Source organism: Capricornis sumatraensis, chromosome 10, assembly GCF_032405125.1.
Source record: "Capricornis sumatraensis isolate serow.1 chromosome 10, serow.2, whole genome shotgun sequence".
Lineage (NCBI taxonomy): Eukaryota > Metazoa > Chordata > Mammalia > Artiodactyla > Bovidae > Capricornis > Capricornis sumatraensis.
Window position 1 is genome coordinate 87,993,528 of NC_091078.1, and position 19,157 is coordinate 88,012,684.

The window sequence follows — 19,157 nt, forward strand, 5'->3', positions numbered from 1 at the left end:
TACTTTGAACATCTGATTCGAAGAACTGACTCATGGGAAAAGACCCTGATGTTGGGCAGGAGGAGAAGGGGAAGCCAGAGGATGAGATGGTTGGTTGGCATCACCTACTGGATGTACATGAGTCTGAGTAAACTCAGGGAATTGGTGATGGACAGGGAGGCCTGGCGTGCTGCATTCCATGGGGTCCCAAAGAGTTGGACATGACTGAGAGAGTGAACTGAACTGAGCTGACATTAATACTAACTCTGGGGACTTTCCTGGTGATTCAGTGGTTAAGCCACCTTGCAATACAGGGGTCACAGACTCAATTCCTCCTGGGAAAACTAAGACCCACATGAATGCTGTGTGCTCAATAGTGTCCAAATCTTTTGTGCCCCCCCCACCCCCCCACATGTAGCCTGCCAGGCTCCTTAGGCCATGGAATTTTCCAGGCAAGACTACTCGAATACGTTGCTGTTTCCTACTCCAGGGGATCTTCCCAACCCAGGAATCGAACCTATGCCTCTTCCATTTACTGCATTGGCAGACATATTCTTTAGCCCTTGGTCACCTGGGAAACTAAGATCCCACAGGCCTAGAGCCTTCCGGTCACAAGTACTGGAGCGTGAGCAGGGCAAGGACGATCCCCTGTGCTGCTACTAAGACCTGACACAGCCAAATAAATAAACAAGCTATTTAAAAAAGGAGAGAGCGAGAAGGTACTTTTTAAAAAAATCTTACACTTTAAGAGTGTTTCCAACTCAGAACCAAACTTAAGCCAGCGCCTGCCTCATGTCTTTATTATCTGCAGCAAAAAAAACCTTGGCTTTTTGAAGCGTGCAGTGACCTTGAGTAAATACTCTTACCTCCTTGGACCTTTTGAAGCAATGAAAGGGTCTGGCGACCCTAGAACAGACTGAAGCCACGTTTAGAAACTTGGTTCCATGAGTCCATGACTCTTCAGCAACCTATCACTAGTCAGTGTTCACGACGAGAGACCAAGTCGATGTGATATGTTTTCCAGAAAAGTCCAGCATTTGTGGTAGTTGTTAAGTCAGGTTAAGCTTTCACTTATCTTTGTAGACACAAATCACTACCTGACCAGAGTGAGGGTATCAGGTTGGACGTTCCACCCTTTCCGCGGGAGACCCTCGGTTGCCTGGGCAACGCCTACGTCATTCCGTAGTCTCACGTGTCCCTCGGCGTGACGCTCAGACAGCGCCACGCGCTGGCGCCTACTGGGAACCAATGGGCGCGGTCGGAAGGTCCGTCCTTCTCGCCCCCGCCCTTTTCCGAGAGGATTCGGGGGCGGGACGGCGGCGGGAACGCGCTCGCCTTTCCCGGGCTAGCGGGCGGCGGTTGTCCGAGGCTCGGCGTCTGTGCGTCCCGTCACGTAGATTACGCACACGCTTCATCCCCGGCTACCGCCGGGAGCTGTGCCCTCACAGACCCGGGCACCCTGGCGGCTGGGCCGTGATGGTTCGGGTCGCGGGTCTGAGGTGGAGCTGACTAAGTGCTGAGAAGAGCCTGGGAGTCGCGACGGAGCACGAAGCCCTTCCTTGGCCGTCGGGCCCCGAGCTTCACGCCCTCCCGCCGACTTCCAGCCGTCTGTGTCGAGCTGTTTTTCTGGAAGCCCTGAACTCCGTGCCCCTCAAGCCCTGGGCCCCCTGCGGGAATGTTCAAAAATGAGTACCAGGTAACCCGAAACGGCTGTCCATCCTGTCTAGTTCTCCTCTCGGGTGAGGTAGCTCACGTTCTGTTGACAACTCTCAGCCACCCACTCCCTACCCCACATCCCGAAATAATACTGTCATTTTAGGGGTAGGAAGGAATTACTGGGTAAGTGCTCTTGACCCTCCTTCCTCACCAAAAAAAAAAAAGGCAGCTGTGTGGGGATATGATTTGATTTTTGTTCACTCAACAGTTCCGTGCTTCTCAAAGTGTAGGGATGCCTGTGTTTGTGACTGAAATACAGTCTTAAACCCTCAAACAGACCTCCTGGACCAGAAACTTGAGGACAGGACCCACCAATCTTGAGTTTTACCAATTTTGAGGCACTCTGGTAACTCGGACGCTATTGAGAAGAGAGTAAATAAGTGAATGCATGAATGGGTTAAGCCCAGAAAGAGCATAAGCACTTTGGCCATGTGCAATTTTCTACCCCCCGCCCCAGATTGGGGGTTAGTGATTCTCAAACATGCGGTACATTAAGATTATTTGGAGTACGTGTAAAAATACGAATTTCCTGATCCTCACCCTCAAATAGAGTGAATCAGAATCTCTGTCGATGGAATAGTTAATTTACCTTCATAGAACCTTTCCGCAGTTGATTCAGATGCAGGTGGTCCAGATAACACACTGAGGGAAACTGCTTCTGGCTCTTCAGTCACCGTGCCTACCCTGAATAGTTCTCAAAGCTCTCCAGCTTTCCTCACCTCACTGGGCATCTCCCTGCTCTTCCTTGGCTCCAGCCTCATGCCCTCCACCTGTACCTGAGGTTACACTTTCCATGTGTCTGCCATCTTAGTACTGCTGTTACGAACAAATTTGTCCCTGTGCTGGAACAGTCCTCTGCTGGTCACCTCTTCGTTGCTTTTGTTTTGGCTGCGCTGGGTGAACACAGAGCTCATTAGTACCAGTAATGATTATTCAAAAAAAGGGCAAATTGAATAGTACTGGGTAAAAAAGCTTGAACTTGGAGTGATTCTTACTTTAAGAATTCCTATAAGATTTTTATATATTTAATACAATTTGGAGATCTATCTGTACAAAAAAGAATTATTTCTATAGTCATGCTAAATGTTCTCTACTGTGATCCTGAGACCATGGAGGGACATGCTCACATAAAATCACAAAACACATTACTGAATGCCCATAAGCTTTAATTATAAAAGAGAGGCATTATAGATGATTGTCTCTAAGGAAGTTTACTGAAAGAAACTGAAAACCTGAGCGTAAATATGATTTTCTTTTATGGCCTGTTAATTTATAAGCAACGCATAAGCAAATGTATGATTTTCCAGGCTCTCTAGTGTGCAGGCTCAGTAGTTGCTGCGGGACAGCTTCGTTTCTCAACCTGAGGTGGAACTGGTGCCCCCCGCGTTGGAAGCGGAGACTCCTGGACTGTCAAGAAAGGCCCCACGCTTTGTTTGCTTTTCACCATATACTACCTGCCTTCTTAGGAGTCTCCTCAGAGTGTTCCACAGTTCTCTTCTTTTACATTTGATGTCATTAAATGTGTGAGAACAATTTTAGAGAGCTTCTTTCGCTTAACATAGGTAAAATATATATTGTTCTATAAAAATCTTTGTCCACTGTGGGAAACAGTTGATAGCAGAAAGGAATGGGCACAGGGGAGGTATATTTTTCTGTGTCTTCAGGTATATGGATTTTTCTCTTAAAAAAAAAAAACTTCCTCAAATTTAAAATTCACAGTGAAATATACCCTGACTTCAGAAGCTATAGTAATTCTTTTCCTCAGTTTGCACATAACACTCGCTCAAGAAGACATTAAATGTCTCAGCTTCAAGTGATTGTATGTTAAAACACAGAAGCAAAAATATCTTTGTATTTGAGAAAAATTAAAAGCTGTACACTTTATGAAAATCAGACAGTTGCTTATCTGCTGCTTATAAATTAACAGGCCATAAAAGAAATCATATTTACGCTCAGGTTTTCAGTTTCTTTCAGTAAACTCTTCCTTAGAGACAATCATTTATAATGCCTCTCTTTTATAATTAAAGCTTATGGACATTCAGTAATGTGTTTCATGATTTTATGTGAGCATGTCCCTCCATGTTCTCAGGATTACAATAGGGAACATTTAGCATGTCTATAGAAATAATTCTCTTTTTTTGTACATATTTTATAGATCACCAAATTGTGTTAAATATATTTTAAAAATCATATAGGAATTCTTAAAATAAGAATCCCTCCCTCTCCAAGTTCAAGCTTTTTTTAATTGACCCAGTACTATTCAATTTGCCTTTTTTTTTTTTGAATAATCATTATTGGTACTAATGAGCTCTATGCAAGGTCCTGAATGTGGTGGTTTATGTTTACTGTCCTGTGTAATCTGACAACCCATTTTACAGAAGGAGAATCAAGAGGTTAAGTATCTCCAAGGTCAGTTAATAAATGGAAGAACTGGTATTGGAACTCAGGTTAGTGTGACTAAAAAGCTTGTAGCCAGAGATAATTATCCAGTTTGATTGGCCTTGCCTGAGAGTTGAGTTTTGACCCTTAAGTGTGTGTTGAATAAAATATTCTGTGAGCATGAACTATATACATTAAGTAAATGAATCTTACACTGAGAGATTGTAAAGTTTGTATAGCTTGAAATTTATTTAATGTTTGCTTTCAAAAAAAATTTCTTAAACTATTAACTTGAGGTGACTTGAATCAGAACAGTTGTTGCTTAGATACACCCAAGATATAAAGGAATAATAACAAGGATAATGTTTCCTCTCAGATCTACTTTACTGACAGATTCCCAGAACAGTGGTTATAGACTATGTGGTAGATATTATTTCCTCCTTCTTAGCATTGTCTTTCACTGCAATTAAAAAAATTTTTTTTCACCCTAGGGAGGTGCATTTGTTGAAATCTTTAGTGCCCAGGGTAAAAATCCTGGAGCTAAATGGAAGATCCTCGGCAGTCCATCTGTGATTTGGAAAGTAAGTGTTAGAAATTAAAGCCAGCTAAATCCGGGAAAGAAATGAGACTAAAGATTATAACAAAAAGGACTTGGTAAGGTTTCAGAACTGGTTTATCTGTTCATTCACTTCAAAACCCTTTCATGACTCCTGGCTACAGCCCTTTGAGATACCCCTCCTCATTTAAGACTTTGGCACACAGCTCATAGCCCTTCTTTACGTGTCAAGTCCTGCTGTTGTTTTAGGCGACTTCAGTATCTGTGAGGAAAATCTTCAAACCCTGGGCTTCTCATTTTCTTGACTTCCTCTCTCATGACCTTCTCCACTCTACTTCAGCACTGTTTTCCCTCTGTCACACTTTGTACCTTCTCACTGAAACTGCATGGCCTCTGAAATTCCTGAGACCTTAAGTCTTCGATTCTTAATGTTGCTTGCCTAGTTACTCCCACTGTATTTGTTCTTCAACCTAATTGTGACTATTAGGCCATTGACCATTCTACTTTTTTCTCAGTGTTTAGATTGATTTACTTACTTACCTACTTACTCACTTAGTCTGTCTTCACTTTCTTTTTCTCTCTAGCCCAGAATCCATGGTCCAAAATTTCATTCACTTCCCAGTCAAGACCTTGAATGCCCTGTTCCTTCTCCTTTCATCATGCCTGTCTAGGAAATGCCAACTGTTTCTGAATTCCTGATCACGTTTCTTTCCTGTGTCTGCATGTGGGCTTCACAATACCTTTGGAGAAAATATCTATAGTCTTTCAGGTTGTTAATGCTGTGGATTAAGTATGAACAGCTCAAGAACCTAATCTTGTTCTCCTGGTCTCTAAAATGATTCTTTCTCTAGTATCTTTCAGGTTTCTAGCCATAAATTCCTTACCCCCTACCCCCAACCCACCCCCAAGACAGGCCCTCCTCCCTCATTTACCAGAAGACTTCACCCCCCATTTCACAGGGAAAACCAATAATATCAGGTAGGAACTACCTCAGCCTCTTGACCACCAGACCTAAAAATCCATATCCTTCCCTTTTTCTCTTTCTCTTCTTTCTTGTACAGTTGAGAGAAAAATATCTTTCTAGAGACTTTATACTATGGATAGTTTTTTAAACTACTGTTAATTGAGTGCTTACTATTTGCCAACCATAGGATTGAGCAAATTACATGTTATATAGTCTGTACAATAACCTTGTATTTCATAAAGTACACTTATGCTTATCTTATAGGCATGATAAGGTTAAGTGACTTGCTCAAAATTTTATAGCTTTTACTATGAATGAAAGTAAATAGGTGCTGTGAGGGTATAGAGCAGAGAGGTCAGGAAAGGGTCCCCTGAGGAAATAATATTTGATCTCTAGCTAACTGGGCACCAGATGGAGCTGGTAGAGAGATAATTTCAGACAATGATAAAAGCAGGTATAAAGTCCTTGCTTTGGAGAGAACTTAGAATTTTTAAGAAACTGCTGGAAGGCTAGAGGCTAGGATGCAGAGTGGAGGAGAGTGTGAAGCAAGAGATGAAGTTAGAAAAACTGGGCAGGGGCTGGACTACAGAAGGGTTTATGGTCATGTTGAAGCTTTTGATAAGCTGTTAAAAGGTTTTAGTGTATGCCCAATATGTGTGCAGATGAAATAAATAATATACTCTATGTTCATTGCAAATACATGAGAGATGTTATTGTGTTAAATATAATACAAATTTATTTAAATGTTACTTAATCCTTAGCAACCATTGGTTACAGTGTATTTTTAAAACATGTACCAAAAGGAAGAGGATATATGAAGGTTTCTTTGTGGAAAAGGGGTCTTTGTATTTAAAGATTGGAAATTTGCTTCAAGATTAAAAAATAATAATAACAATTTGCATTAATACTTTGATAGAAATTGTATTCTCATATATAATAAGTTTTTCACATCCAGGTGTGTGTTGTTTATGTTTGTTTTTTAGATAACCTTCCTTGGTTGTAACACTGTAGTTTGTACTGATATTAAGTAAATGATGTATGGAACTTCACATTAGAAGACCGGTAAAATAAGGCACTGATTAATTCTATATGAGCCATGGCTTGAAACCAAGGAACTTCCAGACTAGATACAACATAATTTAGATGGTTTACTGTACTGTTAACAGAGAGCAATGTTCAGCCTGTGCTATTAGACAGAAATACATTGATTATAGAGGGGAAGGATACCTGAACTCTGGAAACTCTAAATTAGTAACTTGGGAATCCCTGACATTAGAAAACTTATTATTTGGAGAAAGAGTGTCTGGCTATAGAAGAGAATTTGCCAAGTAGCTAAGTGTGGCTTCTGTATTCCAATTCCCAGCAAGTCTTAGCAGCATCATTAAGACCTGGGACTATTTTTAAGTCATTTGAGTGTGGGGCTTTTTGTATGGGCTTGCTACTTCAATTTTATAATAAAAGTCAAATAAAACACACAATTACCACTGTGTTCAATTTTGTTCTGTAGGAATTTGATAAAGAAGTTAAAAGTTTTGTGTTTGTACTGGAAGGCAGCAGCCAAACAAATAAAATACAGTTACCAAAGGAGAATAAGCAAATCCGTAAGTAAGATTTTTAACATTGAAGCTTAACATTTGATGCTTAAAGTGGAACTTTTAAGTCTCATAAACAGACGTGTAAGTTTGGCTTTTACTGGCATCTGTTGATGTATAGTAATAAGATTTTTTTTTAATTTAAAGAGTAACTTTATACCAGGCTTTTGAAAAAGATTCTGCTTCATTGTTTATTAGAAATATACTTCTATTTTAAAAAAGATTTAGAAGATTATTTAACCTTCTAAATTACAAAATATGTATAAGATTATTTCATTAGAATAGTAATGATGTTTATTAAGCACTTACTGTGTGCCAGTGACTTTCTAAGCATTTCATTTTTTTAAATTCTTTTAATCCTGACAAATAAGTCTTTTATGGATGAACACATTAAGGTTGATTCTTCATCAAGAGCTCAGGTTGTTAAGGCTGTACTTTGAAATAAACTCGTGAGTTCTTACAGTGAATTGATTTTTGAGGGGAAATATATGTGAAATACTATATAAGGCTTACTTAGTAATATATCAACTTACATACCTTTAGAAATATTCATATCTAATAAGTAAAGATATGAGTATGTGATTTAACAAAAAACGCCAAAATAGATTTCAATTCTTACCTGTTCTAGGAATTAGGAATAGTGGTTTAAAGCAGAAGGAACCCTGAGCGATCACCTAAATTTCTGATCAGAAGCCTAACTGTTGGCCAAACTGGGGTTAAAATTCAATGCTTTGCCACAAAATTAGGCTCTGCATACCCTGATGTGATTTAATAAATGTAAATTATCAAAATGATTAACCATATTTTCATTAACCTTGTGCTATATTCATCTATTGTGTTTTAACCAATGTAGGTAATCAGTTATTTTTTACATTCATTATTTACTTCTTCTTTCATTAAGAACATTTATTGAATACCTGTTGTGTACCATGAACTATGAAAAGACCTAGTCTTGGTATCTGATTTTCTCATTTTAATCCTGTTTTCTAAACCTTTATAGACTCTGTGTTTTATCTACTATTTCAAGCTACTACATGCATATTTTAGATTTCTAAGACATAAATCAAGCCATAGAAATTATAGTTGAAAGATGACTTATTTTAAAATGGTATCTTTCTGAATAAAATAAAAAACAACTTCAAAGAGAAGGGATAGTCATTGTTAAAATAATTGTTATTAGTTTATTACCATTTTAAAACCATGATTTCCTCATAGTTTGCATTTTTTAATAGCAGAGATTTTTTTTTTAATTTCTCCATAAATCTGTACTGGTAAATAACGTGAACTGAGATAAGCCATGGAAACATGTCTGAAAATGTCGGTTATTTTTAACAGGAAACATGGACCATCTTTTTTAAGACTATTGACTGTAAATGAACACATCTGATATTCAGGAACATGACTTTGCTCTAAACCAATTTTAGTTCTTTTTTATTTATTATTGTTGGCCTCTACATCCCTTGATGCCTTCAGCATCTATGCCCGTGATGATGTTATTGACAAAATCAAATCACTTCTAGTAACCTTTCTCAGGTGGCCCTGAGAAAGATTTCTCCTCTAACAAAGGCTCAGTGATTAAAAACAAGCTCCCCTTGCCTACTTTTATCTATTTTTTTTAAGAAATAAAACAAATTTAATGTGTTATAATTGCTTTTTAAAAATGGAAAGATGATTGTTTTAACTCGAAGAAAGAAAAATCTTTTAATGTATTTCTTGTACAGTGTCCTGCAATTAAAAATTAATCTTTTTCTGTAGCATGTACAGCCTTGTAACAAATGAAGCAGTTTATATAGTCTGCCCTGTACTAATGCCTTTAAGATTATTTGGAATTTTTGATAATAGCAACTTATAATTATTTTCACTTCTATAAAATGACCTATGTGAAGTTGTTATGGTTAAATTTAAATTTAATGGCATGCTTTGAATAAATAATTGACTTTAAGTTAAGGATTCTAAATTAAGTTCAATTACCATTTTGTATTCCTACTTTAAGAGTAAAAACCCACTTTATTTTTGCCAACTTGACATTAGACACTTCATATGTATTTCCTACTGTATTAAGTACCTATGAAGGAATTTTAATAATGAAATTCAATATTTAAAAATTTTAATTTTAAATAGTAATATTCTGAATTATATTTGAGCATCTCTGAATATGTCAAAGTGTTTTTTTTTTAAACTGTATATTGTCAAATAAAGGAAGGTGTGATTATCAGCTTGTGTGTTTCTCCATGACAGAACTCTTGCATCGTCTACTTTGTACCCCTAACTTAGTGTATCATATATATATATACACAGAGATGCCCATATGAAAAGAAACTCTATTACATGTAAATAGCTGTAGTTTGGATGGTCTCCTTGGGGACTTTCTATTTGAGGCTTATATTTGAAACCATACTTTTCTCTGCCTGTGACACCTTAAGCAAATGGTGTGTGTCTCGGGATCAGCATCCCTGAAGCTGTGTGTTGATCTAAGTTTCAGCTGCTCTGATGGATGAGGTCATCTTTATGAGGTTCCCCTCAGGCTACCCCTGCCCTAACTTTTTGTAATTCTTTGAAATAAACTTCTTACGATTTCCTCTTTCTAAAACCCTTCAGGGGCTTTGACTTTACCACTCTATTGACAGCGCTCTTGTCGAGGTTTCTAGCGCTCTTTCTCTTCTTGAATCCAGTGGCCAGTTCTCAGCTCTCGTCTTGTTCAACTTAGCAGCAGCGTTGACAAAAATTGACATCCTCTACTTGATATATATTGTACTTTCTCCACTCATCTTCCAGGATGCCCATACTCCTGGATTTTTTGTTTTTCTTTTTCGTACTTCACTGGTCTTTCTTCTGTCTCCTTTCGTGGTTCTTCCTCTTCTCTCCAACCCAACTTAATGTGGCAATGCCTCTGGACTTGGTCTTTGACCTTCTTAACACTTAACTACATTTAGTTCTTTAGTTTCAGACTCTAGTCTGATGGCTTTAAATTTCATCTCTGCTGTGTACCAGCTTGCATTCTTATCACTGACTTGTGTCCCAAACTCCAGATTTGTATATTCGATTGCTTTGTTGACATTTCTACATGGATAGCTTTACCTTGGAAATTTTTGTTCCTCCTGCAGACTGCCCCATCTCAGTTGTTAGCAAGCTGTCTTTCAGTTGCTCAGCCCAAAAAAATCTTAAATCATCTTAATTTTTTCTTTCTTTTCATTTAACCATCAAGAAAATCTTGTTGGCTCTATCTTTAAATTAGTTTTAGAGTTTGACTGCCTCTTGCTACTTTCCCTGCTGCCACCCACCATTGTCTTGCAGTATTGCTGCTAAGTTGCTTCAGTCGTGTCTGACTCTGTGAGACCCCATAGACGGCAGCCCACCAGACTGCTGTCCCTGGGATTCTCCAGGCAAGAACACTGGAGTGGATTGCCATTTCCTTCTCCAGTGCATGAAAGTGAAAAGTGAAAGTGAAGTCACTGAGTCATGTCCAACTCTCAGCAACCCCATGGACTGCAGCCTACCAGGCTCCTCCGTCCATGGGATTTTCCAGGCAAGAGTACTGGAGTGGGGTGCCATTGCCTTTTCCTGCAGTATTGCAGTAGCCTTCTAATTAGTCTCTGTTTATGACTTGCCTCCCCACAGTCCATTGTCAATTTAGCAGCCAGACCAATACTTTTAAATCAAGCACTCTTCTGCTGAAAATGCCCCATCTCTCTCTGGGTAAAACCCAAACATCTATAGGGCGCTGTAGTATCTGATGTTCTCTTAACTCTGATCTTACCTCCTGTTACTTTGCCTTGTTCACTATCTTCCATCATACAGGTCTCTTTGCTGTTTTCAGCCACAGTCTGGTACCTTAGCACTTGTGCACAAGCCATACCCTCTGCCTAGGGCTTTCTTTTTCCAAATAGCTACATGGCTCACTCTCTCCCCTTCAGGCCTTCACCAAATAAAGTATCATCTTCTCAGTAAGGACCATGCTTGCCCATACTTAAATTACAACCTGTGCTTTGTATCCCTTCTGCTTTCTTGATCTCCTGTACCCTGCTGTCCATTTTCCTACAATAATTATCACCTTGAACTTGCTGTTTAGTATGTTCTTTTATTGTTTTTTTCCACCATCACCAGAAACTAAGACCTACCAACACAGAAACATAGTCCACTTTGTTCACCTAGAACAGTGCCTGGCACATAGTAAACATTCACTAGATCTTTGTTGAATGAATGGATGAGTGGCTTCCTGTTGATTTTAGGATGATCTGTATCTTTCACGGGGCTTTTGGCCCCACGTCCCTGACTATTTGCCAGACATATCCCCTACTCCTTTTCCCCTTCTGTCTCTCCTGTCAGTCCTTTAGGCCTTTAAGTCCATCTAATCTAATCTATCAGTTCAGTTCAGTCACTCAGTCGTATCCGACTCTTTGTGACCCCATGAATCGCAGCACGCCAGGCCTCCCTGTCCATCACCAACTTCCGGAGTTCACTCAGATTCACGTCCATCAAGTCAGTGATGCCATCCAGCCATCTCATCCTCTGTCGTCCCCTTCTCCTCCTGCCCCCAATCCCTCCCAGCATCAGAGTCTTTTCCAATGAGTCAACTCTTTGCATGAGGTGGCCAGAGTACTGGAGTTTCAGCTTTAGCATCATTCCTTCCAAAGAAATCCCAGGGCTGATCTCCTTCAGAATGGACTGGTTGGATCTCCTTGCAGTCCAAGGGACTCTCAAGAGTCTTCTCCAACACCACAGTTCAAAAGCATCAATTCTTCGGCGCTCAGCCTTCTTCACAGTCCAACTCTCACATCCATATATGACTACTGGAAGAACCATAGCCTTGACTAGACGGAAGTTGGCAAAGTAATGTCTCTGCTTTTGAATATGATATCTAGGTTGGTCATAACTTTCCTTCCAAGGAGTAAGCGTCTTTTAATTTCATGGCTGCAGTCACCATCTGCATTGATTTTGGAGCCCTCCCAAAATAAAATCTGACACTGTTTCCACTATTTCCCCATGTATTTCCCATGAAGTGATGGGACTGGATGCCATGATCTTCGTTTTCTGAATGTTGAGGTTTAAGCCAACTTTTTCACTCTCCTCTTTCACTTTCATCAAGAGGCTTTTTAGGTCCTCTTCACTTTCTGCCATAAGGGTGGTGTCATCTGCATATCTGAGGTTATTGGTATTTCTCCCGGCAGTCTTGATTCCAGCTTGTGAGTATTCCCTCTCTATTTGATATTTTTTCCTCTCCTCTGCCCCTATCTTCCTTGCCCAGTCAATCTCTGCTGTTATTCCTAATTGAACAAGAAAACCTTCTTTTCTACAAGAAAACCTCCACTCATCATCCTCTTCCTCCCAATGACTCAGGATTATATAGGCTTTCATAGCAATGTGACCTTCTCCTTCATGAAACCTAGTATGTAAGTTCCAAGAGAGCAGAGAGCATGTCTGTCCTATTCACTATGAAAGCTTTAACACTGAGTCTTTTTCATAGTAGATGCTCAATAAATCTTTATTGAATGATAGATCTCATTTGATTTACACAAATGATTCTGTGAGGGGTAAAGCTAAATTATCAACCCAGTTTTACATATGAAAAGTAAAAAGGCCCAAACAGGTTTTCTGATGTGCGCAAGGGGTGTGGAATAACCCATTATGAAGCCATAATTGTTTCCTGTTTTCTGTGCTTCAGCAGCTAAGGTGCATTTTAGAGTCCTGTCTGTGTCAGGACGCCAGTAGCATCAGGAAGTACCTTCAAGTTACTGTTACCAAGTTACAAAAGGTTACTGTACTGTGTTTGGTCCCAACACTTTGGACAGCAGAACACTTGCAAAGTGTATGTTGAGGTATACAACTGTGATTTGCTGTAATGGAACAACTGTAAAACCACTATTCAAAAGAAGAAAGGATCTGACCTCTTAAAAATAGAGGTAGCTTTTGTCCCAGGCAGAGAACATATTATGAAACTGCAGAAACCTGCATATTTCAGTAAAAAAGAGTGAATTTTTATGAATTTTATGTATTTGATGGGCATTTTCTGACTTAACAATAGTTCCAGCATTGCTTAGATTGATTTTAAATATAATGTAGACATGAAGAGTCAGTTTAAATTTACTTGGCCAAAGAGTCAGTTTAAATTTACTCGGCCACTGGAAGAAAAAATGTTGCTATAGAGTTTATTTAGCATTTCTGACACACAGGATCAGTGTCTGTCAAATGTTATTAGAGTACTTTTTTCTTTGTCAGATCATTACCGTATGGTATTGTCATACTTCTTTTAATCTTAGAAGTGAAGCCTTTTGGAAACTAGGGCTTCTATATGTGAGAGAGTTGAATTACAATACTTTTTTTTTGAGGGCAAGCATCTTTCATATCTAAAAATGTTCATACAAAAATGCCCTATGTGTGTAGCTCTTTGTGTTTGAAGAGAACAGTTGCTGATTCAGTGAGATCTGTGACATAAATTAGGACCTTTTGTAAAGAGAGATTTCATTTATCCCAGTGCTCTCTCAGCTCTCTTTATGGGGCCTTTCTGCAGTGGAAAAAATACTGTAGGGCCAATCAATGGAAGATACATGAGAGAGATTGATTAATGGTCTTTTACTTAAGTTGGCCTCATTTGGGTATTTGATTTTGGTTTTGTGGTCCAGAGCTCTAGTTGTCTTGTTGTCTGTTCCCATAAATGTGGTAGAACCTGATTCCTAGAGAATTTTCTAAGATCAGAGACTGTTACCTTTACTGATGACTCTTTGCAGCTTAGTATTTTAAGTACAATTTATCCTTGTATGTTTGATTTTTAAAATATTAAGCACATTTGGTCAAATATGTTTATTACTTAGAAACTAGATTTGAAGTAAAATATAGGCACTATTTAATGGAATGTTGTAAAAAATTTAACATAAGAATTCTAAACCAGAATGTTTTTATATGTAGACTATCCAAATATAAATTGTTACTTTAAAATACTTAAATATGTTAAGTCTACTAAGTTGGAATGAATAGAAAACAGCATTCATGTTAGACCAGTTACCTTTCTTGAAGTGTTTTCTCCATGTATTGGCTTATACTATTAGATTTGTAGGAGAGGTTCACAATTGTATCAAGACATCTCCACTTCCTAAGCAATATTCCATATTAGGGAAAAAACAAATTCCTGGAAGTCATGTTTCAGGAGGAAGTGATACTAAAACATTCTTTAAAAGCATCATAATTGAGATATCAAGTGAAAGTTCAAAAGCTGAGAGGAAAAGAATTAAGTGAATAGGTCTGAAGAGGTAATACAAAATCAGTTGATTTTTTTTTTTTTTACTTTATTTTACTTTACAATGCTGTATTGGTTTTGCCATCCATCGACATGAATCTGCCATGGGTGTACACATGTTCCCAATCCTGAACCTCCCTCCCACCTCCCTCCCCATATTTTTGAAGCAGTTGTAGACTTCAGTTATCAAAAGTGCCATAGGTCTTTCTCCAGGTATTTTTAATTCAGATGAAGCTGGTGATGGGGAATAAAAGCTAAAAGTTTTTAATTTGTGAGCATTAAATTAAATATATTTTAAATTAACAAAAAGTATTTAACTGAAAATATGTTCCTCCATCCATCTCATTTTAGACACATTTAAAACCATATGAACTAGATATGGCTCATCAACTGTTTTTCTGATCTATTATTTTTTGTTAAGTTGTTAAATACAGTTAAAATTGTCAGTGAGTAAGAATAATTGCTACATACTTTTATGACCGCCTTAATGAGAAAACTTATAGTTGAGTTTTATATGTGTGTATTGAATGTGTACACTTTCTTGCAACCTAATAAAAACAGTAAATAAAAAAGTGTTATTTTATAAATTTTCATAAAGATTTCACCAAGCCCACAGATGGGACTTTAAAAGACAGCATTTGTTGTTAGAGTTGGATTTGATTTCATCATTTTTTTTTCTTTTGTAGTGAGATTGTAACTCAGGATAGTGCTCTTGCAGTTGTGTATATTATTGAAATGATAAAAGCTTCAGCGTATTGATGGCATGTGATTGTTTTGTTTATATGTACATATAAATGATTCGGACATACAAACGTATATTTTCCTCCTTTCATTTTAGTTGGACTGATCCAGAGGTTTCTTGTACTTCAGATTTACATACCCCTGGGACAAGACTTCTCTACTGAATTGCTGTAAGATATATAGAACTTCTTTCAATGTTTTATGTGTATTAGACATTTGATCAATTTACACAGTGCTAAGAGTCATTAATTACAACTGGCAGTTTTTGCATTAAAGAGCAGTGACATATCAAGTCGACATGAAGTAATTAAACTAATTTAATAGTATTTCTGGATATACTGTAGTCTGGCATTTCCCTAAGGGGAGAAAATAAATTTCATCTGTTTAAGAAAATATCAAAGGATCCTGAATTTAATAATGAAGAGCCTATGATTTGAAAAGGTAGGAGGTTTCCCTTTTCTCCACACCCTCTCCACTGTTTATTGTTTGTAGACTTTATGATAATGGCTACTCTGACTGATGTGAGGTGATATCTCATTGTAGTTTTGATTTGCATTTCTCTGATAACTAGTCATATTGAGCATCTTTTCATGTGCTTTTTGGCCATCCGTATGTCTTCTTTGGGAAAAATGTCTGTTTAGATCTTCTGTCCAGTTTTTGATTGAGTTGTTTGGCTTTTTTGACATAGAATTGCATGAACTGTTTGCATATTTTGGTCTGTTTGCATAGCTGGTCACTTTGCAAACATTTCTTCTCATTCTCTGGGTTGTCTTTTCATTTTGTTTATGGTTTCCTTTTCTGTGTAGAAGCTTTTAGTTTAATTAGGTCACCTTTGTTTATTTTTGTTTTTATTTTCATAATACTAGCAGGTGGATCCAAAAAGATATTGATGTGATTTTTGTCAGTGTTCTACTGTGTTTTCTGCTTAGAGTGTTATAGTGTCAGGCCTTACATTTAGGTATTTGATCCATTTTGAGTTTATTTTTGTGTCTGGTGTTGGAGAATGTTCTGATTTTATTCTTTCACATGTAGCTGTAAAGTTTTCCCAGCACCACTTATTGAAGAGACTGTCTTTTCTCCATATTCTTGCCTTTTTCATAGATTCATTGAGAATAGATGCATAGCTTTATCTCTGAGCTTTCTACCCAGTTCCATTGATCTATATTTCTGTTTTTGTGCCAGTCCCATACTGTTTTAATAACTGTAGCTTTGAAGTATTATCTGAAGTCAAGGATTCTGATTCCTCTAGCTCCATTTTTCTTTCTCAGAGTTGTTTTAGCTATGAGGGGTCTTTTTTGTTTGCATACAAATTTTAAATTTTTTGTTCTAGTTCTGTTAAAAAATTGCCATTGATAAGTGGATAGAAATTGCATTGAATCTGTAGATTGTCATGGTAGTTTGGTTATCTTGACAGTACTGATTCTTCCAATCCAAGAATGACACTACAGAGCACAGCACACAACCCCAAAACATGGTATATCTTTCCATCTGTGTCATCTTCAGTTTTCATCAGTGTTTTAAGTTTTCACAGTACAGGTCTTTTGTTTCCTTAGGTAGGTTTGTTCCTAGGTATTTTATTCTTTTTGATATGGTAGTAAATGGGTTTATTTCCTTAATTTCTCTTTCTGATTTTTCATTGTTACTGTATAGGAATGCAAGAGATTTCTGTATATTCCTTTTGTATCCTGCAACTTTACCAAATTCATTGATGAGGTCTAATAGTTTTCTGGTAGCATCTTTAGGATTTTCTGTGTAGAGTATCTTAATGTTACTTACTTTTGTTGAGATATATTCAGTTTTTCTGTTTACATATAGATGGCTTGGGATATATTTGTTTTAAATGGCCTTGCTATGAACCAGTTGTTTAGCAAAAGTAAGAATATACAAATTTTACTCAGTTGAGCTACCTGTTATCTGATATAATTCTGAGAATGAAAATAACATTTAATTTCTATACTCAGAATGGAATATTATTTAGGGACTCAATTATACATTATATTTAGTGTATATGTTTTCCAATTTTTCCTTGTAATTAATAGCTGTCCAAGGTCAAAGCCTTATTTTTAGTCTTTTATTTCCCCTGCTGAAATAAGTGACTTTTCCTATTAATGAAGTTAATTTTGTACTAGATACACTGGTGCAGACCAAGGAGAAGGAAGAGCTTTCTTAATTAAGTGAGATTAATATAAATTTGAGGTTATTAATTTCTTTTTTATGTTAAAATAATAATGGATGCCTGTGTTGGTAAAATATGAATTTTGGCTAATGACACATAGGTTTTTTTCTGGAATGATGAAGAATAGATGGAACAATTTATGTTTTTATTTTATTCAACTTTAAATCTCAGTAACCTTCTAAGATTTTCTCTTATCATCTGCCATGGTCAGCAAGATTCTTTAAACTACTTCTAATAGTAACAAGACCAAGCAGCATATGATTCTCTTATGTATCTTTTTCTAGTTCTGCAGAAAAACCATTTTCAAGACTCTAAAAACATTCTAAAGGTACAGTGTACCATATAAAGCTTTATATTCAGTGTAGAGGAAAGTGGTTTCCTACCAAATAGAAGTGAGCATACTGTATTTTATTTTTAAGGTTGTTAGGTTCCTTGCATAGAAATACAGTCCAGCCATCTTATTCTCCTGATTTCTACCACCTGTACATTGAGATTCTTCAGAAGCACTGGTAGGGATGCTGGTAGTTAGCCTTTTGATCAAAGTTGTGCAGGAAACTTGGCTGAACCTCAGGACAGAATCTTCTGTGGATGAGCACTCTTTTCCTAAGCAAAATTATGCTTTATTTGTGCCCCCAAACACTTGAGCTTATCACTGTGGCCTGAGCAATATATTGTTTTAACTAAGTTAATAATAATTAGGGCTTAATTAGAGAAAGTAGTAGGTATCTTAGGTTTACCTTAGTCCTAGCAAGAGAGCAGTTGATATAAATAAGCCTGACCCTTTGTTACTATGTGATTAATGCACTTGAAGGATGAGAAAATATTTTCATGGGTGATAGAACTAATGGTCAGATGTTGACTATAATCATAGAGTTTCATGTTCTTAGAGCCACGTGGACAAACATTTGGATTTTCTAGATGGTTTTAGTTTTATAGTTTTCACAAAATAAATGTCTGGGACAAAAGGTCAGAATTATTAAATAAAATGGGGAAAACATTCTGTATCCTGACCCTGTGAAATTACCAGATTATAAGAAAATGTATTAACTCCACATTTGAATTTGTTGCTTATAGACAGTCAAAATATTTTTGCTATTTTAGAAAGTAATGACAGATCCCATGTTTTACAAGAAAGAAGGTATAGTAATGAGTCTTGATTGTCTTTCAAACTACAGCTTTTTATTTTCCTTAAATGAAAGGGCTTTCTTTCAGCACGCTTAGTGTTACTGTGTTTCTGGCAGCATAGCTCCAGGCCATTTTAAATAATATATATCTCTAACAAGTTGGGAAAGTCACATAGCAGAAAGATATTTGACTTCTAAAATTTTTCATTGTCAAAATGGGAGAGGCATTTTGTTTCACAAAGATACACTTACACATCAAGAGTTTTTCACAAGCAGAGTCTTGCCAGATGGTGTATATATTTAATACTCATTTCATCAGCATCTTCCTATGTATCTCATGTTCACTGGGTGATTATACAACTCAGGAGAAGGTCATACATCTGTGAGTTAGTGGATGCCTTAGAACCAGCAACAGCTCTGCTTGAGGAATCCCTTGTGATTAGTCAGTCAACAAATTACTGAATTCCTGTTAACTGTCATACAGTATGATAGGCATGGGAATGTCACTCTACCTTGAATCTGTTTACTTCTTCCCACCTTCACTACCCTCCTAGTCCCAAGCCACCATCACATTTCCCCTGATCTACTGTTACATAGAGCATCTGAGTGGATTTCCCAGATTCTTTTCTTATCCTTTTCCAATCTCATCTCCATACTGCAACTAAAGTGATCATTCTAAAAACCAGCTGGAATCTTCAC

The 19,157-nt window shown here is 37.4% G+C and overlaps 1 protein-coding gene across 3 annotated transcripts in view; it reads left to right on the forward strand.

Annotated features, from left to right (window-relative positions):
- The first annotated feature begins 1,561 nt into the window (after positions 1–1,561).
- The window catches only part of CFAP20DC (CFAP20 domain containing), a 256,995-nt gene continuing 239,399 nt past the window's right edge, over positions 1,562–19,157 (forward strand). For all 3 annotated transcript variants that reach the window (XM_068982422.1, XM_068982423.1, XM_068982424.1), the window contains exons 1-4: positions 1,562–1,675; positions 4,566–4,655; positions 7,102–7,195; positions 15,256–15,328. In XM_068982422.1, coding sequence (XP_068838523.1) covers positions 1,655–1,675; positions 4,566–4,655; positions 7,102–7,195; positions 15,256–15,328 — 278 coding nt within the window. In that variant the 5' untranslated portion in view covers positions 1,562–1,654. The remainder of the gene's footprint in view (positions 1,676–4,565; positions 4,656–7,101; positions 7,196–15,255; positions 15,329–19,157) is intronic.